Source organism: Rhinatrema bivittatum, chromosome 1, assembly GCF_901001135.1.
Source record: "Rhinatrema bivittatum chromosome 1, aRhiBiv1.1, whole genome shotgun sequence".
NCBI classification, from domain to species: Eukaryota; Metazoa; Chordata; class Amphibia; order Gymnophiona; family Rhinatrematidae; genus Rhinatrema; species Rhinatrema bivittatum.
In genome coordinates, this window is record NC_042615.1 from 387,731,490 (window position 1) to 387,758,824 (window position 27,335).

Here is a 27,335-nt window from a genome sequence, read left to right on the forward strand (position 1 = left end):
AACAGAATGTTAGGAATTATTAAGAAGGGAATGGTGAATAACAAATAAAATGCCATAATGCCTCTGTATCGGTAAGTCTTCACCTTGAGTACTGTGTACAGTTCTGGTCACCACATCTCAAAAAAGATACAGTTGCCCTGGAGAAGGTACAGAGAAGGGTGACCAAAATGATAAAGGGGATGGAACAGCTCCCCTATGAGGAAAGGCTAAAGAGGTTAGGGCTGTTCAGCTTGGAGAAGAGATGGCTGAGGGGGGATATGATAGAGGTCTTTAAAATTATGAGAGGTCTAGAACAGGTAGATGTGAATCGGTTATTTACTATTTTGAATAATAGAAGGACTAGGGGGCATTCTATGAAGTTAGCAAATAGTACATTTAAAACTAATCGGAGAAAATTCTTTTTCACTCAATGCACTACTAAGCTCTGGAATTTGTTACCAGAGGATATGGTTAGTGCAATTAGTGTAGTTGGGTTTAAAAAAGGTTTGGAGAAGTTATTGGAGAAGTCCATTAACTGCTATTAATCAAGTTGACTTAGAGAATAGCCACTGCTATTACTGGCATCAGTAGCATGGGTTCTTCTGTTTGGTTACTTACCATGTTCTTGTAACCTGATTTGGCCACTGTTGGAAACAGGATGCTGGGCTTGATCCAGCATATCAATTTCTTATGTTCTTAAATAAATAAATGACGGGGGAAGTGCTACAAGGAGAGAAAAGTGAGGGAGCGCTGTATCACCTGCCTGGTGTTTACTGAGATCGAGGTCGCCTACTGGTGCTGGCGTGCTCCTCCGTGCCCCCCCCCCACACACCTGTCGTGACATCATTAGCTGGAGCCGGCTTGAGCATATAAACATGGCTCCAGCAGCGAGTAAGTCAGGGGAGTGTTGTGAGGAGAAAGAAGTGAGGGAACACTGCAATCACCAGCCTGGATTTGGCTGACATCAAGTTTGCCTGCTGGTGCTGGACAGCGAGCTCCTCTGGGTCCCTCTCCCCTGGTCATCGTGATGTCATCAGCTGGAACTGGCTTGAGCATTTAAACTCGGTTCCAACAGCACACAGCCGAAGCCGCGTGCCTCTTATAGCAGATGGGAAAGAAAAGGAAAAGCAAGACTGTCACTTCCTCTCCTACTAAGACTATCAGAGGGCCAATGGATGTACATATTTAGCGTTTGCGTGAATTGCCAGCTTTATCCACCTTTAGACAGTAGTATTGAAGTCTCCACTATTGAGGTCTCTAAGTCCAGGCATTGTCCAGCCTCTCCCCTACCAATTCGCAGGCAACCCAAATGCTTCTCTGGCTTGTAGTGATTAAGCAGCTTCTTATTTAGAGCAAGTTGTGGCACTGGTTTGTGGTTCCCCCCTTAGATACAATAGACTGGCTTCCCATTCTTTTATTGAGTTCCTCTTCCAGCAGTCTTAGCTCTACCTGTGGAGAGCATTGGAGCTCTTGAGGAACCTAACATTGTAACTTTTAAAGGTATTTGGAAGATGGTGGCTAAACTGAATCAGAATCTTACTCAGACTGTAATTTAATTCTCAAATTTTTCTATTGAAACCAGAGCAAAACTTGAGGAACAGGATAATTGTTTGAGTTCTTTGGAATCCAAAATTGCTTCTTTCAATGCTATTATTATATCTGTACAGCGTGCTGAGTTATCATCTCTTCAGGATAGTTTGAATATTCATATTTGTTTAGAAATGTTGGAAACGTCTCTTTGTTCAAGGAATTTGAGATTTTTTAATTTTCCAATTACATGTCTATTGTCACCTATAGAAATGTTTAAAAATGTTAGAGATTTTAGGTTTTTCAGATGACCAAATTCCAAATATTTCAAAAATTTTCAATCAACCTAGACAAAGAAGGCTGATTGAAGAAGAAGGTGTGTTAATATCTACTGGGCAGGAAAGTCCAGAGTTAACTACCTTTTTAGAAGCCTCTATTGATAATGTGCCCACTAACTCTGTTTCTTTTAGCTTAAAAAGACAGATTTTGGTTTTCCAAAAATATTTTCTTAATAAGGCTCTTTATTTTTGTGGAAGTAAAATACAAGTTTTTCCGTGAGACATAAATAATAAGAAAAAAATGTCTCTTTAAAACAGAAGGTAGTAGCCATTGGTGTCACCTTTCTTCTAAGCTTTCTGTGTAAATAACTAATTACATTTCAGAACAACAAATTTGTATACTATTTTATGACCCATCTCATTTGGAAGTTTTCCTTGTAGATAACAGTTAGTAAACTGGTTGGGGGAGTAACATAACCTATTAAGAGGAAGTAGCTGGATGGTATAGTTGATACCCATTATCCTTTATATCTTCTTTTTTTTCTTTTTACAAGGTTTCTTTTTATATCCCTCCTTATTGTGGACTTGGTTAGGTATAATGACTTTAGTCTTTATTTAGCTTGTGATTTATCTAATGTTTGGGTACTTGCCAGGTATTTGTGACTTGAATTGGCCACTGTTGGAAACAGGATACTGGGCTTAATGGACCCTTAATCTGACCCAGTATGGCATATCTTATGTTCTTACGTATGCGATTTTTACTGGATATTGTATACTCTAATCTCTTCCTGTGAATTCTTTTAATGATTTACAGAAATTTAATAAAGTTTAAATTATTAAAAAAATGACTTTCCTAGTGGCCAATTTTCTTTTAGAATTATAGATTTAAGGAGGAATGCCAAAATGTAACATTTCAAGGAAAGCCTGCATTTTGCTATGTTGTCAGGCATATATCACCTTTCAACTGAATAATGTGCACCCCAAGAGAAGCATACATACAAACTGTGGATGCACTCAATTATCTCTAAAATATTTCAAACAGGACACTTGGGTGGGTTGTGAAAGTGACATGCTCACACTCTGAGGAAGGAAAGGCAGACAGGCAGGCATCTTTCAAGACTGGAGCAACATCTCCTATCAGAACAGCATTTGGGAATTAAAATCTTAGCGAAAGCTCTGCTCCAGCTCTTGGCGAGCAAAGGATCTAGTCACCTGGATCTGTCATCTGGACAGAGGCAAAATGAAAGTGGGAGGAAAAGAAGATTTTTAAACAATGATTTTATTATAAATATGTCTTCTTGGAAAAGATAAAAATGAAATATTGCATTCAATTTCATCTGCAAACTTGCTCCAAAGAAACAAAAGGAAAAACTCCACATTTACAAACATTAACCAAACTGAGTCGTGCAGAACACGCTAAGCCAGAGGCCTTTTATTTTGCCTTTAAAGAGCAACAGAGAAGGCTTATATAAGTCACGATATCACAGTAACCAACAACTAATTAAATGAACAACAAAAATATCTTAATTAGATAATCTTCACCTGCAGTGTAAAGAAAATAATTTTTACAATTGAGAGTGAGAGCAAACGCGCCACCTTCATTTTCCAGCCAAGTCCAAAGAGATCCAGTGGCATGACTCCTGCATAAAACACCGATTCTGCTCCACAATTAGGGGCCAAGCTCACTGTTTGCCAGGAGTCACATCCGTGTAATCTTGCAACACTCCTGCTAAGTGATCATTATGAGTCTTAAATCTGCGCTTCTTTAGGGAGGCAGGTTTCTTCCTCTTCTGGACAGGAAGCTAAAACAAGAAGAGGACAAGGGATCATCAGTCGGTTCGTAAGGTCTACCTTTATGAGGGTCTGACTCTGAGACCTTCTTGATGATGGTAGTGGATCACCACCACCGTAGCAACGCACCACACTGGTCCTTCTGCATTCCAGATGGGATGGCCAGTTCTGATCCACTAGTGCCACAAACAGGATTTTCACAATGAATACTCATAAGATGCAAATACTGAATCGAAGTGCTAAGGTTAATTTGCATAACTTAGTTATCCTGAAAATCAGCCTGCATATGGCACTTGAGAGGACCTGGATTCACCAGCCCTGGGCAATGGGTATTCACTTTCAGGCCTCGTGGGACACAAACCAGTCACGTTTTCAGGATACCCATTATACTCATGAGATGTATTTGTATATATTTGGTTTAAAAAAATCAAGCTAATTTGCATATTTTGATTACCTGGCATACCTGATGTCTGCTGCCCTTGAAATACTTAAGAGATATACCCTGGACCTGAAGAGGTTTGTAATGCCAGAACTTGGCTGACATAACAAAAGTCATACATGAACCAATTAAGGGAATGTCTGTTATGAAGAAGAGTTAATGTAACATAACTACACAATGCCTCATATGTTCTTGCAGAATGTCAAATGACTTCACGAGCAAAGCACCTCACAACCATACATGCAGCCAACTACACTGGAAACCCACAACAGCCAACAGATTGTTGCATGAGCAACACTCAGTAGAATTAAAAAATATATCTATTTCAGTAGTTGGAAATCTTGTGCAAACTGTGTTTGTGGATCTTAAGAAATCATGATGAATAGTTCCTAGACAAGGGCAAATTAATTTTGTACATGTTCAATTTTCTCTAAAATAGGAGTCTGTTTGTTCTTTATCACTGACAATTATAATCATGTATTTTTTGTATTCTATTTCTGTATTTTTCTTCCTATTGTATTATTCAAAGTACTGCAGAACATACTGCACTTGCGAACTTTAGAAAAATATATCTACAGTAAAAGCTCCATTATCTAGAATGTTATCATCTGGAACGCTCTGTTACGCAGCGTCTCACCCAGGTAGTGTCTTCAGTGGAAGAGGGAGGAGAAAATGACAACAGGAGAGGGGTTGGATTAGGGAGCACAGTAGCTTTTCTCTGCTCTTTCCATTCCAGCCTCACCTCCTGTTCCCTGAAAGAAACAAGAATGGAGGAGAGGAAATGATAGGAAGGGAGTAGCTGGGAAAGACAGTAGAGTAGCTCTTCTTTGCTCTGCCCATGCTAGCCTTAGCCTTCCTCTCCTGCCTGGGAAGGAAGCGATTGAAGCAGGAATCAAAGGGTTCTCGGAGACCGGCATATCTTATTACCCATGGATGCCAGATAATAGAGCTTTTAATGTATCTTTCTCTCTCTCTCTCTCTCTCTCTATATATATACCTACACTTTAAAAAAAAAATGTTACCTGTGTATTAGACAGCTGGCTGCCAACTAACTGATAATATATCCAAGCAGTGGGACAAAATCAATTCCAGATTAGTCATGTTGGAATTAGTGCAGTGAGCTCTTTTTATAGTTAACTTTTTTCCACAAATAAATATACCTTTAAGAAATTCAACATTATCGGGAGAAAACAGAGCCCCATTTGTCTTTGTTGGAACGGCACTGTCCCCAGGATCATATTATAATATTGTAATACACCACTTTTGAAGGCATCTGTAATCCATTGCACCCCATCAACTTGCATGCAAGGGCATATTTATTCTGTCTTATTTTTTTAATCCATCATGCTTTATTTTTTCTTTTTTTCACTCCTTCCCATCTAGCTCTCAGCAAGAGGCAGAACCACCAGTAGTTTCCAGCTTTTCTTCCATGTCCTTTTAATAGGGTAAGTACCAAGGCAACCTGCTCTGGTCAAGCATCTTCAGCAGGCCTCCCAAATCAGAGAAAACATTCAGTAACAGGAAAACAGAGTCTGGGGGTGGGAGGTGATGTAATCTGATAATGTTGCATGCCCCAGGAGAAACTGTTGGAATGGATTAGTTTTCCTAACAGTAGGGCTATAAGAGTCTGGGAATAATCTATAGCAAACACATGCTCAACTGCTAAAGTAAGAAGATAGAGAGTTGTATGAACAGGAGAAACAATGAATGGCAAGAATGCATGGAACACACTGGAAGACAAGGGATACATGTTTTTCAAGTTTAGAACTAAACAGCTAAATTCAAGGGAGAACTATTAGTACTTTTCTTAACTCTTACTCTATTCAAATGTATATTTAGAATATGCAGGTTCAGGACACCTGTACCAATTTGAATAATTTAAAGAGACAATACAATAGAAAAATGATTTACCAAACTGCTTTTTCTTATTTTGATTCATTTGTCTCTGATTCCTCACTGACTTTTCTAATTTAACTAAAACTGAAAACTACAATATAAAAAAGGCAGATATGCCTACAAGAAGACCCTTTGCTCAGCTCTGAGAACTACCCACAGCAGCCTGCTTAGTTTATCATTTTCTCGCTCTAATCTGAGTCCATTCAGGAAACTCTTCCAGGCCAATAGGGTGCAAAGTAAAAGAGCTACATGACAGTATGGAGGAGTTATACCAGCGCTAACGAAAACCCAGCAGGAGGCAGCAGTAATCATGAGTTCCAAGAACCAGGCAACTACTTTTTAAAAAATGAAATGCACTGCTTTGAAAATACCAATTTCCCTTAAAATGTAAAAATGTTCTTACAATTTTCTTTGGTCCTGATTCTTGCATGGAAGAGATACCCTGCCTCTTCAAATAGTCCTCAATTTTCTCCTCGTCCATGGAATCTACAGGAATGCTCCTCCAAAGCTTCTGGAACTCTGCAGGGCAAACACACACAATTCTCACTTCACATGCCAAAGAGAGGGAGAGCACAGCTACTCTGCAGCTGCATGAGCATGCCAAGCTAGTGAAATGAAAAGCACTGAAATGCAAACACCAGTGAACAGTACATCCTAGACAGTGCTGTGCTGCATGACTGTAAGACTTCATTCAAATTAAAAACAAAATTAAATCATGGCTTTTATAAATCAGAATAAGAAACCCTAGATGGAGTACATCTCAGTCAGTGTTAAGATTATGGTGCCCATAAAAAGGGATAACAGGAATAGAACAAATGTTTACTGTTTTTATAACATTCTCTCCTTTAAATCCAACCATCCTCGCTGCTCCCTCCAGACAGCATTGCTCTGGCAGCTTCACAGACTGTTGCCAGTTAAACAGCTGGAGGGGTGCCTTCTCAGTACCACTTGTTGGCCAACAAGTAGTCACTACAGAAATCATCCCTCTTGCCCCATGCCTGAATGTACCACCATTATGACATGCCCAGGGCCTGAGTGGCCTCAACAGATGAAAGAATTTGAATTTGGACATCCTTTATCACAGTGCCCAGTGCTATGGCCTGAGATAAGGATTAGGAGGCTCCATCTGCCCCTTATTACTAACTTTTTGCCATTTTTTTTCTTACTTCATATCACAAACAATCCCCTAGAAAAAGTCTTCACACCCTTGTAAATATGCTATCTAAAATATATAATCAAAATGCATTAAAGTTTGAGTTTGTTTCATTGATCTACAATTATAGAAATATTTCAAAAGTAATTAAGAATAAAAACAAACACACTCTTTAACTCAATAATTGGTGGAAGCCCCTTCCTGTAGCAGTAACAGCCATGAGTTGCTTAGGATAAGAATCGGCACAACTGGATGGTGCACTTTTGTCCCATTCTTCTTAGCTGAAAAGCTCATGCAAAGGAACCTGGGTTGCTTTCCTAGCTCAAGTTTTCCACTTCACTGGGTCTACAGAGCTGGGAATGAGGCAGAGTCACAGTCATCGCTCAAGGGTAACACCTAATGGTTGGATTAAAGGCCTATGATGGCAGGATTCCAGAAGGAGCCCTGGTGGTTGGTCCCTGGCCAAGGACTATTGCTACAATGACAGGATTCAAGAAGCTGGCAGGGTATATAAATCAGATCTGATCCTTTGTTTTCAGTTTTAAAAAATGTATACCAAAATATTTCCCAAGTTTTTGTAAACGTGAAAATCAGTTTAAACTCATTTTCACCCTAATTTCAAGAACACAGCTGCAGCCCTGATATGCTTTCCAGCATTTCCTCCCCTAGAAGGTCGATATGTAGGCCATGCTCAGGAACTGTACATGCAACAAAAACTTGTGGGAGCAGCATATACATACCCACACCACAGAAGGAAGAAGAAAGTTGGTGGTGGAGGGAGAGATCACATATACTGCCAAAGTCAGAGTCACAACTGGAGCTGCACTGGAAGAGGAAGACCAGAGCTGTTGCTGCTGCAGCCACTGGGGGAAAAAACTGGAGTAACCACTGGAGTTGTGCTGGAAGGAGTCCAAGATTTGCTATTGGGAAGGGACGTTAAAGCTGCCACTAGAGCCACTGCTAAGTAGAGAGGCACAAGGAACTGTGCCCTTCAGGAAGAAGGGAGAAACAAACACTGGCAGATGTGATTAAAAAAACAGAGATGCTGGGGAGAAAGGGGAAGTGAAAAATGGAAAGAAGAGGGGAGACACTGAAAGAGAAGAGATGTTAGGAGAGGGGGAAGAAAAGGGGAGATGCTGAGAGAAGGAAGAAAGGAAGAAAGGAAGAGGAGAGATGCTGAGAGAAGAGGTCATTAAGATTTTCATTTAACCCTGTCAATTTTGAAAGTTAGGGTGTCTCTTCTCACAAAAAGCTTGGAAAGCCTGCTCTAGGATCCTAATCTGCTTAATGTACTGTATATATTTTACCATCCTGGCTTCTGTCCACAAAAATAGAACACAGATATTTATCCAGAAAAATGATGAGATTTTTTTTACACTGATTTTCTCCTATTTTTGTTCTTGTTGTAATAAACATTTATAAATTCCTAGGAAAAATAAAATGAAAAAAAAAAAAAATCCCTGGGTAGCTGCAAATGAAGGTTCATAGCTCCACCTGGTTCCGATTTAGCTAAAAACTCGAAAGGAGCGGAATGATACTGCCAGGTCAAAAAATGTCAAAACACAATAGAATCACTGGAAATTGTTACTAATTTTTTAAGATCAAATTGATGCATATTAATGAACTACAGTGATAGATTATAAAGTTATATTAATTCTAAACTCTGCTTTCTTTATATTACCAGAAGCCTCTTCCAATTTTAAAAAGAACCTGGTGATGAGAGCACTAAATGCATGTAACCACCCCGGCACATCTGTTTCAGTAAGCATCAGGCTTTATTGCCCCTTAAGTAATAAACTGAACTTGATGAGTATATAAATGCCTTTGTGGAATGAAAGGGTAAGAGTATATGTCAATCTTTTACAGGCATCATGTGCTAAAGTCACAAGGCTAAGTCAAATGTCTGTACATATTTATAAATATTTTATATTTTGCCTTTAAGGTAGGCACAAGGTGGATTACATAAAACAATGGAGAAGAGATTCAGATAATCTGCACTGGTGTTATAAATGTTGAAAATCCTCACCTCACAGTATTTGCTCTAGATCAGTGGTTCTTAACAGGTGGGTCGGGACACAGTGGTGTGTTGCAAGGTCCTGGGAGATGTGTCTCAGGGCCAGCAGATGGCTGCCTCATCATCAGCCCGGATGGGAGTTGGTTGACTTCACTTACATTGGGCCTGATGGGAGGCTACTGTCACGTCCTTCTCCTCTTTCTGTCCTAGTGGGAGACTGTTTTCTCCTTCACCCGGATCAGAACGAGACATTGCCAGCTCCTGCTGTTCTGGGCCTGATGGGACACAAACTTTATCTTCCCCTGCTGAGTCTGGGAGTGATGCTGCTGCTGATCTCTTCACCCTGTGGAGGGTGGGGGAAAGGAGGTTGGTGATGCAGGGAAGATGAAGGTGGAACGGAGAGGGAGTGTGGGGGCTGCTGAGCTGGAAGGGATAGGAAAAAGGAGGTCGGGGTAGCTGGGCAGGGAGGGAGAGTCAAGCATGGGAGAGAGGGAGCACAGGGAAGAGGATGTGGGAGGGTCAGGAATGCTGGGCAGGGATATGAGTGTGAGGGGATGATTGAAAGGGAGTAATTGGGGAAAGTGAAGGCTGATGGAGGCATGGAAGGGGAATGATGGGGTGCGCCAGAGCCATAAAATGTCAGTTTTGGGAATGTGCATTTCTTTTATCTTTGTACTTTGCTTAGTGTAGGAGAAAATGTATTTCTTTTTCTAGCTCTCCAGTTTTGCACTGCATGCAAAGTGGTTTTTGAGTTTCTATTCCAGTTTTTGTCTCCACATTTGTAATTTGTGGTCTCTTATTCTGTAGTTGGTGAAGGTCGGATCTGTATGTGTGACTAAGGTGAGGTATTTTACCAGTAGGTAGGGATTTGGATCACTCTTCTTTGTTGTGTTTTATTGGTGCTGCATTGCTGCCTTTTCATAGGAAGGGGTATTGCTGTTTGAGTTCTTGGAATTAGTGTTGAAATGGTATTGAAGGTTTGCTACACACGTGCTAAGTAGTTGGGTTTTTTTTCAGATTTTGTATTTTGTAATGCACCTGGTAGTAAGGGAGTTTGTGTTTCTGTTATGAGATTGCCCTAGTATCTGAATATCTTTTTTATATAGAGAGTTGTATTTGAAATATCCTAGTTCTGCTCTGCATCCATTGTTTGGGGACCAGGGGTTGGGGGTGCGGGTTCCTGTGGATGCAGAGTATATGTTTACTTTCCCAATAGAAAAAAAGGTTTATTTATTTATTTATTTAAAAACTTTTCTATACCGTTGCTAAGTTATATACCATCGCAACGGTTTACAACAAATAGGCACATAGACTAAGGTAAGTAAATCTAGGATATTGTACATTCTAACAGGTGCCAATAAAGTTCGGTTACAATTTCATAAATAAAATCATTATTTGAGTAATGTTGGTCAAGTCCAGGTATATTATTGAGTTACTATCGCTTTGAAATATTACTTCTTAAATGTAGGATTGAGTAAATTCATTCTCATCTGCATTACCCTGTACTTTCATTCTCTACCCTCCACACTCTTTAGTGAAGGCTTTTTTAAAGAGCCATGTTTTTAGATTTTTCTTAAAAGTTTTGAGATTACTCTGTAATCTGAGTATGGGGGGCATCGTGTTCCATAGTATGGGCCCAGCCAATTACAAAGCCCTTTCTCTCACTTGGGTTAATTTTGCTGACTTTACTGAAGGGATTGTTAGTAGTGCTTTGTTTGCTGAGCGGAGGTTTCTTTGTGGAACGTGTACTCGTAAGGCTGTGTTTAGCCAGTCTGCTTCTTTATCATATATTAGTTTGTGTATGGTGCATAAGGCTTTGTATTTTATCCTGTATTTGATGGGTAACCAATGTAAGTCTGCTAGAGTTTCAGTTATATGGTCCCTGCTCTTTTTTCCCATTAGTATTCTGGCTGCAGTATTTTGAAGTATCTGTAGTGGTCTTATCGATGTGCTTGGGAGTCCTAGTATGAGTGCGTTGCAGTAGTCAGGCTGGAAAAGATAAGTGTTTGCAATACTGTTCTGAAGTGGGCAGGTGTGAGTAATGGTTTCAATCTTCTGAGGACCATAAGTTTTGCGTAGCCTTCTCTTACTTTTATAGATATGTGTTGCTTCAGGTTGATTTCTGGGTCCATTATTACTCCCAGATTCCTTACTTTTTCGGCTAGCTCAATTTTTTGGTTATTTCTTAGGATTATCGGTGTTTGAATGATTTTAGTATGTTTTCTCTCAAGGTGAAGGAATTCAGTTTTGTCAATGTTGATAACCAGTTCCATCTGGTTTAGTAGTTGTTTAATTATGTCTAGGTACATGTTAGCTAGACTTAATGTTTTTTCAATTGTGTCGTCTATTGGTAGAATTAATTGAATATCGTCTGCGTAAATGTAATGTATTATCCCTAGGCCTGCCAGCAGATGACATAAGGGTAGCATATATATGTTAAAGAGGGTAGCAGACAGCGCTGAACCCTGAGGTACTCCTGTTTCAAGTTTAAATTTTTCTGATAATGTGTTTTTTATCTGGACTTGAAAGAACCTGTTGTTTAGGTAGGATCTGAACCAGTTTATTGTTTTGTCACATAATCCAATTTCTTCTAGTCTTTTTAGTAGTATTTTGTGGTTTACTGTATCAAAGGCTACAGATAAGTCGAGCATTATAAGGATGTAATGTTTACTGTTATCAAAACCTCTTAGTATGTTGTCTGTTAGTGAGAGAAGTAATGTCTCAGTGCTGTAGTGTTTTCGGAAGCCGTGTTGTGAAGGGTACAGTATGTTATTATTGTCTATGTGTTCAGCTAGCTGTTTCTGTACTGTTTTCTCTATTAATTTAGCTAATAATGGGAGGTTTGAGACTGGGCGGTAGTTAATGAGGATTAATGGGTCACTGTTTTTCTTTTTGATGATTGGCTTAATGATTGCCCCTTTTAGTGTATCTGGCATTAATCCTTCAGTTAGGGATAGGTTTATGATATTAGTTAGTGTTGGGGTTACTACATTGGTAATCTTTTTTATCTCAGTTGTTGGTATTGTATCGATTTTGTGTGGAGCAGGGTTTAAATTTTTTATCATTGATTCAACTTCTTGTTCTGATATTTCTATAAATGAGGACCATATGTTAACATCTCTTTTTTGCATTACGATTGCTTGTTTGCTGTTTTTTGGGAGTTTCTTAGGTTTAATATTTTGTCACTAAAAAATTTAGCTAATTCATTGCATTTTGATTCAGGAAGACTTTGAGGTGATTCTTGTTTGTCATTTGTGAGATTCGTTACTATTCGTTACTATGGAGAATAAGGTTCTTGGGTTATTGCTCTAGATTACACTAGTAATCAGCTCTTTGGCCTACAGCATAAACTCCACAGATTCACCTCAGAAAAGAATGACATTTCCTGTGCATTATCCTGCAGTAATTGCCCTAAGTTAAGAATTTTATTTATTTATTTCTTTATTTATTTTACTACTACTACTTCCACTTATTTTTACAATGCTACTAAACATCTGTTGCTACTAAACATCTGTTGCATTGTAAACTCCAGAGAGAAATCCTTCTCTCTGGAGTTTATAATTCAGTCAAGATACACAAACAAGACCAATAAGAGATTGCAGGAAAATTATTACAATAAACTTACTTAAAAACAACCAGGCTTTGATCAGGGGAAGCCAAGGTTTAATATTTAAAAGCAATCTGGAAAAAGGTGGAGCTTTGCCTCCTTGGCAAAGACTGATCAGAAATTTGCAGATGTTGGGAAAATGAGACCTGTGATTATATTCCGAGGAAATAGAAGAATTAAAGATGATGTAAGCAGGATGTTATCTTTCAGCACAGAAGGAAAGTAAGTAAAGCTGGTTTAAAAACTCAGAGTACACGCCTGGTTTTAGAACAGGTGTTGGCAACCCCCTTGGGCAACTGCCACATGATGATATGCAAAGACAGACTTGCTGGCACACTGCTCGCTGACAAATGCCGACACCTGCCCATTCTCAAAACTTATGGGAGGTACGGGAGATCAACCTGCAAGTTTTGAAAACGTTCAGGTGTCAGCACTTTTCACCAAATGTCATGGCTACAGGTTAAGGGGTGGTAGACCAAAGGGACGCTCTTACATCACCTGAGAGCTCTCTTACGACACTGTGCCAAAATAAAAAAAAGGCAGCGCCAACACAGAAAAATAAGCACCACCAAGAAAAGGTGGCATTCTAAAACTGATAAACAAAAAAAAATGTCCAGGTTAAACCAACATTATATTGCTCCACTATGAGGTTAATTTTCAAAAGCATTTCTTTTGGTAGAACAGTGCTTTACCCACAGAAATAATGTCCTGCTAAACATTTTTTCAAAAACAAAGTAGTGTGTCATATTTCAACTTATCACAAAAAATGATTAATTTATGCTAAAGAAATTGTGAAATGCAAGATAATAAAATGTACTACATAAAGTTTATAACTAAAAAGAATGAGTGAAAACTGGTTACATTCATAAATGTTCTGCAATTTGCAGATAGGTAACACTTGAAGGTGAAAACTAACCATTACATACCTTAACACTCACTGAAAAATAGAATTTCAACGTCTTAAATAAACATAAGAGTCCCAAAATATCTGTTTATAAAGCACTTTAGATGAAAAAAAAATCTTTTTTTTCTTTTAGTATTCCCATTCAGTAGCAGATTGCATTAACAGATAATTCTTTAATATTCCCCAACATGGCATCCTTGTTTCACCACTAATGTGGCTTCATCAAGGGGACACTGAATTTAACATCTTCCAGTAAAGTAATGTAGGAGCTTGCTAACTTATCTGGTATACTTCAGAGTAAGGATAGGATTCCCTTCATTCACAGCTGCACTGGTCATTTGAAATGTGAAAACTCAGCACCGTGGTATTCCTTAGCATCTTCCCATTTCGCTTAAGGCTTAAGTGGGCCAACCACCTACTACTGGAGGGAAACTTATTATAATCACATTTTCTCCCTCTGAGTCCTGTATATCACCCTTTACCTAAATTCAATGGAATGGAACGTGGCAATGCAAAAAAGCAACCAACTCCACCAGACCCCTAAACTAAATAATCGCATGACTCACTTAAGCAGCAACAAAACAGAAAACATTCCAAACAAAAAGTCTCCGGCCCCCAAAGGGGCAGGTCCTTTGGTGATGGGGCGCCTTAGGGCCACCCCTTTTATGAGGCACACTAGGTGCCTACTAATGACATCATGCTGCTCGATGCAGCCTAGTGGTAGCCAGAAGCAGATTGGGAGCTTGGTAGACAGGTGCTCCAGAAGTGAACATGGCCACAGGAGGGTTCAGGCACAACTGCAGATGTCCTTGGGGCCACCTCCTTTATTGGCAGACTGACACCACTATTGTGATTTTTGTATTATTATTGGTGGGTTTTGTTTACCTTCTACTTTTTCACCAAGCTGATATGCAAGTAAACTTACATGGATGGTTCCTGTATGTGCAAGTTTACCTAGAATGAGCAGACATTCCCGAGGGCAAAGTTTGCATTTACGCATATACTTTTTTATTTTCAAAGTGCATAAAATTCAAAGAAAAAGTCCTGCACACAAATTTGCTGATGCAATTATATATGAGTAGTTTTGGAAGAATTAATTTTCAAAACAAACTCATGCATGCTTGTTCACTTTAAAAATTAGTGATATATAGATAGATATATATGCATGTATCTGTCAACTTTCTTATGTGGGCGGTTACAAAATTACCTCCTTGTAATATAATTAACTGATAATATTGATTCTGTTCTAACTAGAGGAAGGGAGATTTAACTCCTGAAAACCAGTCAAGAAATGTCTTAAATTAGTGCAATAAAAAGGCATCGCCTTATATATTTGTTTGTTAACCTTTATTTCAATGTTGCTAAAAGTATACAGACAAACCTATATTCAGTACAGTAGCACCATAAACCAAAACACCTATCTGAAAATAAAATCATGCCTGCTTGGCATAAAACCCCTCCATCTCCACAGCCATACTCCATCTTCCTTGCCTGTCTTACTCTCTAACATTGCCTAACAGAGTATTGCTGTGGTTCCTCCAGGCCTGTGTTTGCTCATTAAGACTCTGACCACACTGCTGTGCCACTTAGATGTGGGGCCAGGTCCCGGTCATGCTGCCAACTTTGATCTAGATGGTCAATGTTCTGTCCTTCTGGGACCTGCTAGAGTTGTGGGGGTTGATGATGTAGTCAGGGATGATATCACAGACCTAAGCCACTGATGCTACTTCAGTGTCAGTAGCTAGTGTGGACTAGTGAGTGGATATTGTCTTGGCAGTGCCACAGACTTTCCTATTCAGCATGGGGGGCTTCAAACTGACAGTGACAATGGTGACAACAGCAGGTATGAAAAAGGGGCTTGGGCGGTAGACAGAGAAATAAAGACTTTTTGACAACTGTTGGAACTTCCATTATCCAAAATAATCCCAGTCCCAACTACTTTGGGGTACAAAGATGCTTTAATGTATTAAAAATGAATATATAAAAGGTCTACATTTAATTACTCCTCTGGGAATTCTGCACTACTTCAGAGCGCAGAAATTGTGCAGAATTCCTCTCCTGCATAGAATTTCCATTTCCTGTGCGGAATTTGGCAAAAATGGAGCAGACCCCGGTGTGCCACAAGCGAAGCCCGTCCGGGTAAGAGTCTGTGTGTAGAGGTGTGAGTGTGTATGTGTGTAAGACTGCGAGCTTGAGGTAGGGGTTGAGAGACAGCATGTGTGAGGTTGCATGAGTGTGGGTGCTAGAAAGAGCAAACTTATGTGAGGAGATTGTGAAGGAGTGTGTGTATGTGTGAGAGACTGGGAGCTGGTGTGTGTGAAAAAGGGATTGTGTGAATGTGAGGGAGTGAGGGTGCTTGTTTGCTTATGAGAGAGGGAGCCTGTGTATGTGTGTGTGAGAAAGAGAACCTGTGTGAAGGGATTGTGAATGTGTGAGAAAGAGAACCTGTGTGAAGGGATTGTGTATGTATGAGAGAGAGGAAGCCTTGTGTAGAAAGGGGTGTGAAAGAGAGATGGGGAGCCAGTGTGAGGGTGTTTGCGTGAGAACGAAAGGAAGCCTGTATGGGTGTGTGTGCAAGAGAGAGAGCAAGCCTGCATGAGGATGTGTGTGTGCTAGAAAGAGAGAGAGCCTGTATGAAGGGGTGTGTATGTGTACTAGAGAGAGGGAGCCTCTGTATGTGTGTGTGTGTGAGGAGAGGGACAGAGGAAGCCTATGTGAGGGGCAGTACTGCGTGATGGGTCAAACTCTGGGAGATAAGAGTGGAAGGGGTTGAGCCTACAGGGGGAGGGGAGAGATAGTGGCAGGTGGAGAAGTTGGGGCCCGAGAGGGCAAAGTGAAAGGAGACTGGCCAGGAGAATAGGGAGAGAGGGTGGAAGGGACACTTACAGTGAACTTCTAGGGAAATTCTGCTCAAAATATTTAAAACTTTGCATCTTTAAATAATAACTTTTTTATGTATTACATTTTTAATTAATTACTTAAAGATTGTCATGTGTATGAACTATGTATACGCTGACGACATTCAAATCCTAATTCCAATAAATTCTTCTACTGAGTCTACCATAAATTTGATAGCTATGTATTTATCCATGATTAAAAAACTCTTTAACAAACATGAATACTGAATGTAGAAAAAACCGAAGTCATTTACTTAGGCAGGAGAGCATGCCATACTAAACCCCCTAACATTGCACTTGAAGATAATAAAACCAATCTTGTAATAGGAAGCACACGATTTAGGAGTTATTATAGACTCCAAACTTAATTTCAAAAAAACACATTTCTAATAAGTTAAAAGAAGGCTATAATAAATTGCATACACTTAAATGATTAAAACCATTACTTGACCAAAATAACTTTAGAACTGTACTCCAAACTCTGCTGTTTTCCAACATAGACTATTGTTATGCATTACTGTTAGGTCTTCCTCAATCGATTATTCACCCTCTACAAGTCTTCCAAAATGCAGCAGCAAGGGTCCTAACAAATACAAAAAAATACGATCACATCACACCCATACTGTGCTCCTTACACTGGTTGCCAATAAATTACCGCATTGAATATAAAACTCTGTATATTATACATAAAATAATTTACAGTGAAGCAACAGAATGGTTCAATGCATCTATCAGGCTACACACACCCCAAAGACATTTAAGATCTAGTAACAATGGGCTATTATCTATCCCAGTGGTTCTCAACCTTTTTCCCATCATGACACACCTGACAGACCACGCTCACATGTGTGACACACAGCTCATTACAATTCACGGCGGAAATAAAAAATAAAGGCCCAGTATTATTTTTATTGTTAAGAATGAAACAAGAGAAAGATACATATACTATCTGAACAGAAATTGCATAAATAGTAAACATCCCACACCAAACAGCACCAATTTCCAGTACTCAAACAGTAAACACCTTACTTAAGAAAAGGCAACATTGAAAATATTACACCAGGCCTTAAGACATCAATTCACCTCTTATTAGGAAAACGGAACAAGCCAGGATGCAATAGAGCCCTACACAGAAACTACACGCCAGCAGAGAACCTCACCTGAATCACATGTGCTGACCCTCACCTAACAAAGAATAAAGAGACCAAAACGCATAACTAGAAGCATGCAGACAAAAACTGAATTGGAAACGGCAACAAGCCAGGGTCTCTGTATGCAGTGTAACAAAGGAAAAAGAGAAACATCACCTAAAACAAATCAAGAAATATCAAATCAATAGCAGCAAAACCATACTAACAAAAAGAACAGATTATTTCAAAACAGCTGGAATATCCAATAATTAAAAAGTCATATAAAAAATTTCTAGATACCAATAAAATATTTCAAAATAGCAGACACAAAGGCCCAATTATGAAAAATAATAAGGATACAAAAAAGGTTTTGCTCTGCATACCTGGGAACGTTTGATATCCAGGTGCCCTGAGATTGTTTTGAATTAGCAGGAGGAGGGATGGTTTGCTTGCAACTTTCTCCTCTCTCTCTCACACATGCTCTCAATCACTCACATATACACATGCTTTTTCCCTCTCACTTATATAGGCTCTTAATTACACATTTACACATATGCTATCTGTCTTTTCACGCTTACACATACAGGCTTTCATCGCACACATACATGCTGTCTTTTTCTCTCACACACAACTCATTCACATGCTTACACACATGTGCTCTCTCTTTCTCTCATTTACACACAGGCTCTTAATCACATACTCACATGCTCCCTCACCTAAACCAGCTCTCAATCACACACAGACACACATGGTCTCTCTTTTACTTATACACACAGGCTCTTAATCAGACAGATACATAATCTCTCTCATACAAAGGATCTCAATCACACACACATACTCTTTCACACAAACAGGTTTTCAACCACAAACTTACACATACAGGTTCTCAGTCATGCACTTCCATTCATGCTATCTCTCACACACAGGCTCTCAATCATACACATACTCTCTTTCACATATACAGGCCTCAATCATTCACATACATGCTGTCTCATTCACACACATACACAGCATCTCAAACATACATGCTTGCTCATTCACTCACCCCCCACCCCCCCCACCCCGAACTAGCGACAGCAGCAGCTTCCTCCACTTCCAACCCTAAAGGCAGCAGCAACCGCCTTCACTTTCAGCCCTTGCGGAGAAGGAGTCCCAGCACTTCCTCTTCTGGGCCGCGGGGGGGGGGGGGCCAGGAAGAAGAGAGCATGCCAATGCCGCTGACTCCAGATGTCCTGCCGCGTTCCGCCCGTGCTATCAACATTTTAAGCCCGGGCGGAGGACCTATTTTGCATGGGTAGGAGGAGCAGCTGGGTCAGCGGGAGACCGGGAAGTGTGGCGACACACCAGTTGAGAACCACTGATTTATCACAACGGTACAATCAGCTCATCTATCGCAAGTTAGAAATAGAGCCATTTCCCTAGCCGGGCCAAAAATTTGGAATACGTTACCTGAAAAGTTAAGACTACAGCAGAAACCGAAATCATTTTAAAAAGATTAAAAACATGGCTGTTTTGCAAGGCCTATGATGAAAATTACCACAACTAGGATTGCGCACCTATGCAGGACAATTGATACAAACTCAATCTTTTAAAAGTACTTTGTCTTGTTGATTTTCTTTTTTACTTTTTATTGCCATTTATTTTATTTTAATGAACTATCTTATGCTATGTTCCTTTTTTATATTTGCTTATTATTGTTTTTTATTATATTTGCTTTTACTATGCTTTATTTATTAACTATTTAATTATGTAAACCGTTATGATGGTATATTCTGAATGACAGTCTATAAAAATTTATAAATAAATAAATACATTGTGTTATTTTGACCAATATAAAATATGCAGAATTTAAATTATTTTTGCGCAGAATTCTACATTTTTTTTGTACAGAATTGCCTCAGGAGTAACATTTATTAATATATCAAACGTGAAATATACCATACGTAAGAATTGTACAAACAAGGGAAAAGACAAAGAAGATCGGTGTAAAAGGCTTCTTTTTACACCGATCTTCTTTGTCTCTTCACTTACCAGCTATATTGGATCGGCTTCCGCTTTGTTTTTTAGAATTGTACAAACATTCAGCAATCAAGTCAAAAAGCAGAGTTCCTTACCAGTAACAGGTGTTCTCCCAGGACAGCAGGATGAAGTCCTCACATGTGGGTGATGTCATCAGATGGAGCCCTGTCACGGAACACTTTTGTCAAAGTTTCTAGAACTTTGACTGGTACACTGAGCATGCCCAGCATGCCATAATCCCTGTGGCCACAGGCATCTCACTTCAGTCTCGTTTGTAGCAAAAGGTGTGAGCGAAAAATAAAATAATAAAAAGGATTTGGACCCAACTCCGTGGGGTGGCGGGTGGGTTTCTTGAGGACTGCATCCTGCTGTCCTGGGAGAACACCTGTTACAGGTAAGCAACTCTGATTTCTCCCAGGACAAGCAGGATGGTAGTCCTCACATGTGGGTGATTAGCAAGCTACAGGCTAATCCATATTTAATTTGGACCAACAGCATACAACTTGTGCAACAGGCACAACAACTGGTGTACTGTTGGGGAAAATGAGGAAGGCTGAAAATCACGGCAGAAATAAGTTCTTCACGACGGATTGTCCAAAGGCAAAGTCTTGACATCCTTCCTTGTCTAGGCAGTAATGTGCTGCAAATGTGTGAAGAGAGCTCCATGTTGCAGCTTTACAGATCTCAGCAATCGGTACAGAACGATAGTGTGCTACTGACGTTGCCATGGTCCTTACTGAGTGTGGCCTTCACTCGTCCCTTAAGAGGAAAGCCTGCTTTCTCATAACAGAATTCGATACAGTCTGCTAGCCAGTTGGAGAAAGTTTGTTTGCCCACTGCAACTCCCAGTTTGTTTTTATCGAAAGAAACAAAGAGTTGGGTGGATTTCCTATGGACTGCAGTGCAGTCCAGGTAAAATGCAAGTGCACGTTTACAGTCCAAGCTGTGTAAAACTCTCTCACCCTGGTGAGAGTGAGGTCTTGGGAAAAAGATGGGCAAGACTCTAGATTGATTCAAGTGAAATTCCGTTACCACCTTGGGAAGGAATTTAGGATGAGTATGGAGGACCACTCGGTCATGGAGGAACCTTGTATAGGGTGAGTATGTGACAAGTGTTTGTAACTCTCTGACCCTTTGAGCAGATGTAATGGCTACTAGGAAAAGAACTTTCCCTGTAAGAAATTTAACATCACAAGAGTGCAAAGGCTCAAAACGAGGAACACATGAGCCTTGTAAGTACTATGTTTAGGTCCCATTCAGTAACTGGTGGCCATAGAGGGGGCTTAAGTTGTAGAAGGCCCCTCATAAACCGGCTCACTAGGGGTTGTGCTGTTATTGGGGCATCCCCTACCCCCTTGTGGTACGCTGAGATGGCACTGAGATGTACTTTTACTGAGGAAGTCTGGAGACCAGAGCATAAAAGGTGCCAGATATAGTCTAACAGATGGAATTGGGCAGGAAAAGGGGTCGATACCTTTTTGCGTGCACCAAGTGGTAAATCTGTTCCACTTAGAAAGATAGGATTTTCATGTGGAAGGTTTTCGTGAAGCTACAAGCACTTGAGAGACTCTAGTTGAACGGTTGAGCGGTTGAAGGCTCAGGCTTTCAACATCCAGGCTGTGAGGGATAGGGTCTGAAGGTTCAGGTGGCGTAACATGCCTTGGTTCTGAGTTATGAGATTGGGCGCTATGCCCAGGCGAATCGGTTCTCGGATGGAGAGGTTGAGAAGCATGGAAAACCATATTTGTCGAGGCCAGGTTGGGGCTATGAGTATAATTGATCCTTTGTCCTGCTGTAGCTTCACGAGAGTTTTGGTTATCAGTGGTATCGGAGGATATGTGTATAGGAGGCCTGTGTGCCAGGGGCGATCGAAGGTGTCCATGGCTAACGTATCTTGTTGCCTGTGCAGGGAGCAGAATCTGTCTACTTTGTGATTCAGTTCAGATGCAAAGAGGTCGATGGTTGATTAGCCCCAGCTTGGAAGATTTTGCTCGCTACCACAGGATCCAGAGACCACTCGTGGGGATGGAAGCGTCGTCTGAGGCGATCTGCTACTACGTTCTGTATGCCTGCCAGATAAGTGGCCTGAGATGCATGGAATGTGCAAGGGCCCAGGTCCAGATTTGCGCAGCTTCTTGGCCGAGGAGGTAAGAGCCTGTGCCTCCCTGTTTGTTCAAGTACCACATTGCAACTGTGTTGTCTGTCTGTATGAGAACAATCTTGTGTGAAAGGCAGTCCTGGAATGCATATAGAACAAAGTATGGCTCGAAGCTCTAGGAAGTTGATCTGAAACTTTGCTTCTTGCTGTGTCCAAGTCCCTTGAATTTTTGTTCACATAAGCTCCCCAACCCAAGTTGGATACGTCCATGGTTAAGGTCACTTGAGGAACTGGTTGCTGGAAGTGTAGACCTATCTGCAAGTTAGCTTTGTTGTCCACCAGAGAAGTGAGAGACGCAGCTGGTAGGTCACATGGATCTGGGATGAAAGAGGTTGAGTGGCTTGGAGCCACTGAGATTTCAAAGTCCATTGAGTTATTCTCATGGCTAGCCTGGCCATAGGAGTGATGTGGACCGTGGAAGCCATGTGGACCAGCAATGTGAGGAATTGATGGGCTGAGGCTGTTTTGTATTTGCGCAGAGATCTAGCCAGTTTGTAGAGTATGTCTGCGTGGTCGTTGGGCAGGAAGGCCTTTGCGACTGTGGTGTCCAAATCTGCTCCAATGAAGGTAAGGAGGTGAGATGGATTCAGGTGGGATTTCTGGTAATTGATCAGAAATCCTAGTGAGTGTAGAATACTCGTAGTGAGTTTTAGAGAGTTGAGAACTTCTTGCTTGGATCGACTCTTTATTAGCCAGTCATCCAGGTAAGGAAATACATGTACGGTGTTTCTGCATAGATATACGGCAGCCACTGCTAGGCACTTTGTAAACACTCGAGGTGCCGAGGCCAGACCGAATGGTAGAACTTGGTACTGAAAATGCTTGTGACCTACTATGAAGCGCAGGTATTTGCAGTGATGTGGGAATATGGCGATATGTGTGAGGCATCCTGAAGGTCCAGAGAACAGAGCCAATCTCCTTGTTGTAGTAGGGGAAGCACGATGCCGAGAGACACCATCCTGAATTTTTCTTTTTGAAGAAATTTGTTGAGATTGCGGAGGTCTAGGATAGGGCAGAGACAGCCTGATTTTTTTGGAATCAGAAAAATAACATAAGTAGAACCCTCTGCCCCTCTGCGTGAGGGGGACAGTTTCCATGGCCCTGGTTCGCAGAAGGGTGGAAAGTTCTGACTCTAGAAGTAATGTGTGGTCTTTTCGGGTCCACAGTGGATTGGGTGGAGAGTCCGGGCTACTGTGAGGAAGTTTAGCCTTTAACCCTGGGCTATGATGGAAATTACCCATTGATCTGTTGTGACAAGTTGTTTTGGAAGTGGCACAATAGGCCTCCTACGGGTATTTCTGGGTTTGGGTTCATGGATGAGTGGCCACTGTTCTCTGGAAACGCATCAAAATCTGGAGGCTGGACCAGCTTGTGGGGCTGGCTCTGCTCTGGGTGCTTTGGGCTGGCATGTATGTCCCCTTTGAGGGGCTCTGGCTGGTCGCGCTCTAGATGGAGGGTAGTATTTGCGTGAGCGGTAGAATGGTCTTCTGGGGTCCCTTTTCATGCTTTTACAATTCTGTTGTGATTGTGGACAATTGACACAGGTTCTCGTGGTGGTCTTTCAACTGAGTCACTGTGTCTTGTATCTTATCACCAAAGAGATTGTCTCCAGTGCATGGGAGATCAGCAAGTTTGTCTTGGACCTCAAGCCTTAAGTCAGAAGCCTTTAGCCCATCTTCTGGAACTGATTCCTTTTGCTGACAAACGGGAAGCAGTCTCGAAGAAGTCATATGCCGCGCTTACTTCATGCTTTCCTGCCTCAAGGCCCTTGTGGATAATGGCAGTCAGGCTTTCTTGTTGTTGTTCAAGCAATGACTCTGCGAAATCTTGGACCTGTTTCCAAAGGTTTCTTTGGTACTGGGTCATATATAGCTGGTAAGCGGCTATACGGGACACCAACATGGAGCCTTGGAAAATTTTCCGACCAGTCCATCTAAGAACTTCTGGTCCTTACCAGGAGGAGCTGAGGAATGCGGACATAATCACTTTGCCTTTTTCTGTGCAGATTCCACCACCACAGATTGATGAAGTAGCTGCGTTTTTTGAAAGCCTGGGGCATGTTGAACTAAATATGTTGCATCTGTTTTCCTATTTACTGGAAGAACAGTACAGGATGCTCCCATAGGTGGTGTAGAAGATCCAACAGGATTTCATGTACTGAAATGGCCATAATTTCCTTGGGGGCATCAACAAATTGTAGAACCTCCAAGGTCTTGTGATGCGTGTCCTCCTCCGTCACTAAATTGAAGGGGATGGTCTCGGACATTTCCTTGATAAAGTTGGCAAAAAAAAAGGTCCTCAGGAGGAGAGTACCATCTTTCCTCTGGAGGAGAAGACACTGAGAGTAAATCCTCTGATGTAGAGGTATCTGTATCCACATCCTCCCATGGGTCATAGGGAGTCTCATGTCGAGAGCCAGAAGGAGGGAGAATGTCCAAAACTCCAGGACGGGTGGACATCGATGGAGGTCTCGATAGCTTCGATGGAGGGTATATTGGCATTGATGGCATCAAGGGGAATGGTGGAAGTTTAGGTCCCGAGAGCCCCGATGGACCAGGAAGCGGTTCCGGCATCAATGGACCTGGAGTTGGAGTCGGACTGGAAACAGTGTTGTCATCCGAGGAGGAGCCCGGAATGGGTATCAGGAGCTGCGGAGGTCTTGATGGCGGACTCATTGCCGATGGAACGGGCTGAGTCGGAAAAAACCGATGAGGGTATCAAGTCGATCAGTAGCGGTGCAAACATAGATGGTTACGGAGTTGGTGCTGGTATCGCTGGCGACTGTAGATTCTGGAAGGCATAGAGGACTGCCTGGCAGAGAAGGATGTCAGGTTCCTCCCTGAAAGCTGGTGTGGACAGCGCAGCTACAGGGGGAGACAGGCTAGGTGTTACTGGTTCTTCCACAGGAGTTTGTGGAGGCACAGTACCAGGCACCGATGTCGGTGGGGAATGCCTCGGGGTCTCGTGTGCAGAGGAGGATGAAGGTTCCTCTGCCCGGGCCGTCTTTGAAGGCGGCTCAATGGCAATCGATTCCACTGCAATGTCGGAGCCTGTACCAGGAGTGGAATTGCTTTAGTGCCAGTGGCGATGTTTCCCTCGGTGCTGGGTCCGGTCTTTCCCTGGCATCGTGGATGATGCTACCAATGCCCTGGATGGCATCGGTGACAGACGGTCACCATATCCCTATCATTCCCCGTGAGGCTTGTCGGTGGAAGGACCCTTATTTGCCGGTGATGTCTGTGCAAAAGTCGATGGAGTTAATCTTGATTTGAAGAGAGTCTCCATCTTATCCAGATGGGCACGTCTGCCGTTTGGAGTCAATTGGGCGCGTTCGGGACACTGACGGACATCGTGCATCAAGCACAGGCACAGAAAACACACAGTGTGAGGATCCATGATGGACAATCTGGGCACTTTCTAAACCCAGTCGCCATGATAAAAAGGGCGAGAAACGGTCGGTGGCCTGCGGGAACCGAGTGGTAAGGTGGCAGGAACTGACCAGAGACACAGGAAAGTACTCACCGAGCGTCAGAGGGACATGGAGTGCGATGGGAGACCCCTGTTAGGGAACTTTTAAGAAGTAAAACTTCAAGTTTTTCCAGGAGGAAAAAAGGTGAGAGAAATCTCACAAAGCTTCTAACCCACGAGGCAAACTGCAGCGAGGAAAAAAAGAGACTGAAGGGAGACCCCTGTGGCCCCAGGGATTATGGCATGCTGGGCATGCTCAGCATGCCCGTCAAAGTTCTAGAAACTCTGACAAAAGTGTTCCATGACAGGGCTCCATTTGATGATGTCACCCACATGTGAAGACTACATCCTGCTTGTCCTGGGAGAATTACCGTATTTTCTGGTGTATAAGTCGTTTTCCTCCCAAAATACCGTAGGTATGACTTATACACCGGTGTGACTATCTACTGCATTTATTTTTCTCTCTCCCTCCAATTCGACCACCACATGCTGTGCGCATCCACATATATGCACTGCCGCCACGTGCCTTGCTCTCTCTCTCTCCAGTTCGTCTGCTACATGCTGTGCACTAGTGCACATATGCCCCGCCACCACGTGGCTTGTACACATGATTCACCAGCACGCCATCAGCCACAATCACTGCACCAGTCAAATGGGGGATGGAGAGGTGCATCTTATTCATTTGTGAGACTTATCTACGAATTTTGCCAGCAAAGTTCCTGTTTAGGCAGGGGTGTGACCTATATACTGGTGCAACTTATACACCTGAAAATTCGGTATTAGAAATGGGACACAGCAATTCAAATTACTAAACTTATGAGAGGAAATAAGTTATGCTTCTCCAGAAAATAAAAGTGTGGAGGATATTTAATATAGAATCAAGCTACCAGATAATTGCTTTGGTTTGAATAACTTTTTGTACACAAGAATAATACTATAGAGCTGTTATATTTTGTCTGAAGAAAGATGTGGGTGTATGTGTACATATAATTTTTAAAAGTCTTGTGTTGGTTGGTCATGCTGAGATATTTGTCTAAGGCCACTAGGTGGCACCTGGAACAGCAGAAGGTGCAATGTTGATCCCGTCTCATTCTAAGCTATATTGTTGCTCCTATTTCATTATAAACTATATTGTTACAGATGATACGAAGTTACAATGTAAAATAAGAAGCCTAATTCTTCTTAGAACGCTGTTGCACTGTAAACCGTTGTGATATGCCAGACCGAACATCGGTATATAAAAATAAATAAATAAATAAATAAAGGCTATATATGCTCTATCTGCAAAGCACTGTTGCAAGCTCACACATGCCCAGGCACACACAGGTTGTATCTGACCAGAGAACTTGAGCAATGCCATATATATTCGCTAATATGCTCTGTCTGTGAAGCCATGTCTCTCATGCACCCAACACACAAGAACAGGCAGGCATAAGCACACATACAAAGACGCACACGGTGTGCATGCAAGCTTGCACTAGGGCATACAAGCTTGTGCAAATGAAGTGCATACAAGCTTGCAAAAGCACACACAGGTTTTCCACATGCATGCACACTGGCTTGTATATTCACACACAGAGGCAGGCACAGCCAAACACACACGAACACAGGCCCCCCATACAGACAGGCATAGGCATCAGAGACATCCCTGTCCCCCCTCTACTCGTAACCAAATCATATTGTACATTTTGTATATAGGCTATAGGCCATTTCTCTATACCCACATTTAAGTATATTCAGCTGTTACAATGTCTCTTGTATTAATTGTTTAATTAATTATCTTGTTACAATGTAAAATAGGGCAGTTCTCGCCCTATTCAACCTGTTATCTGGAAACCGATGTGATATTTCGATCGAATGTCGGTATACAAAAGAAATAAATAAATAAAATAAACAGGAAGTCCCCCCAGCCCCACACCACACACAGAGGCTATTATAAACGAGACTACCCGAGCAACACAGAGCATGTTTCACTAGTATGTTTATATACAAACTTACAGTTGTATGTAAAAGTTTAGGCAACCATGGTCAACAGTATGTTTCAAACAATCTCTAAGTGAACAGACACTGACACA

General features: G+C 41.5%; 1 protein-coding gene across 3 annotated transcripts in view; it reads right to left on the bottom strand.

Moving 5' to 3' along the window:
• Positions 1-3,045: 3,045 nt before the first annotated feature.
• The window catches only part of GTF2E2 (general transcription factor IIE subunit 2), a 276,015-nt gene continuing 251,725 nt past the window's right edge, over positions 3,046-27,335 (bottom strand). For 2 of the 3 annotated variants that reach the window (XM_029601571.1, XM_029601562.1), the window contains exons 7-8: positions 6,314-6,429; positions 3,046-3,586 (exon numbers count right to left, since the gene is read on the bottom strand). In XM_029601571.1, the coding sequence (XP_029457431.1) occupies positions 3,467-3,586; positions 6,314-6,429 (236 nt within the window). In that variant the 3' untranslated portion in view covers positions 3,046-3,466. The remainder of the gene's footprint in view (positions 3,587-6,313; positions 6,430-27,335) is intronic. The other variant, XM_029601553.1, reaches the window with a different exon arrangement.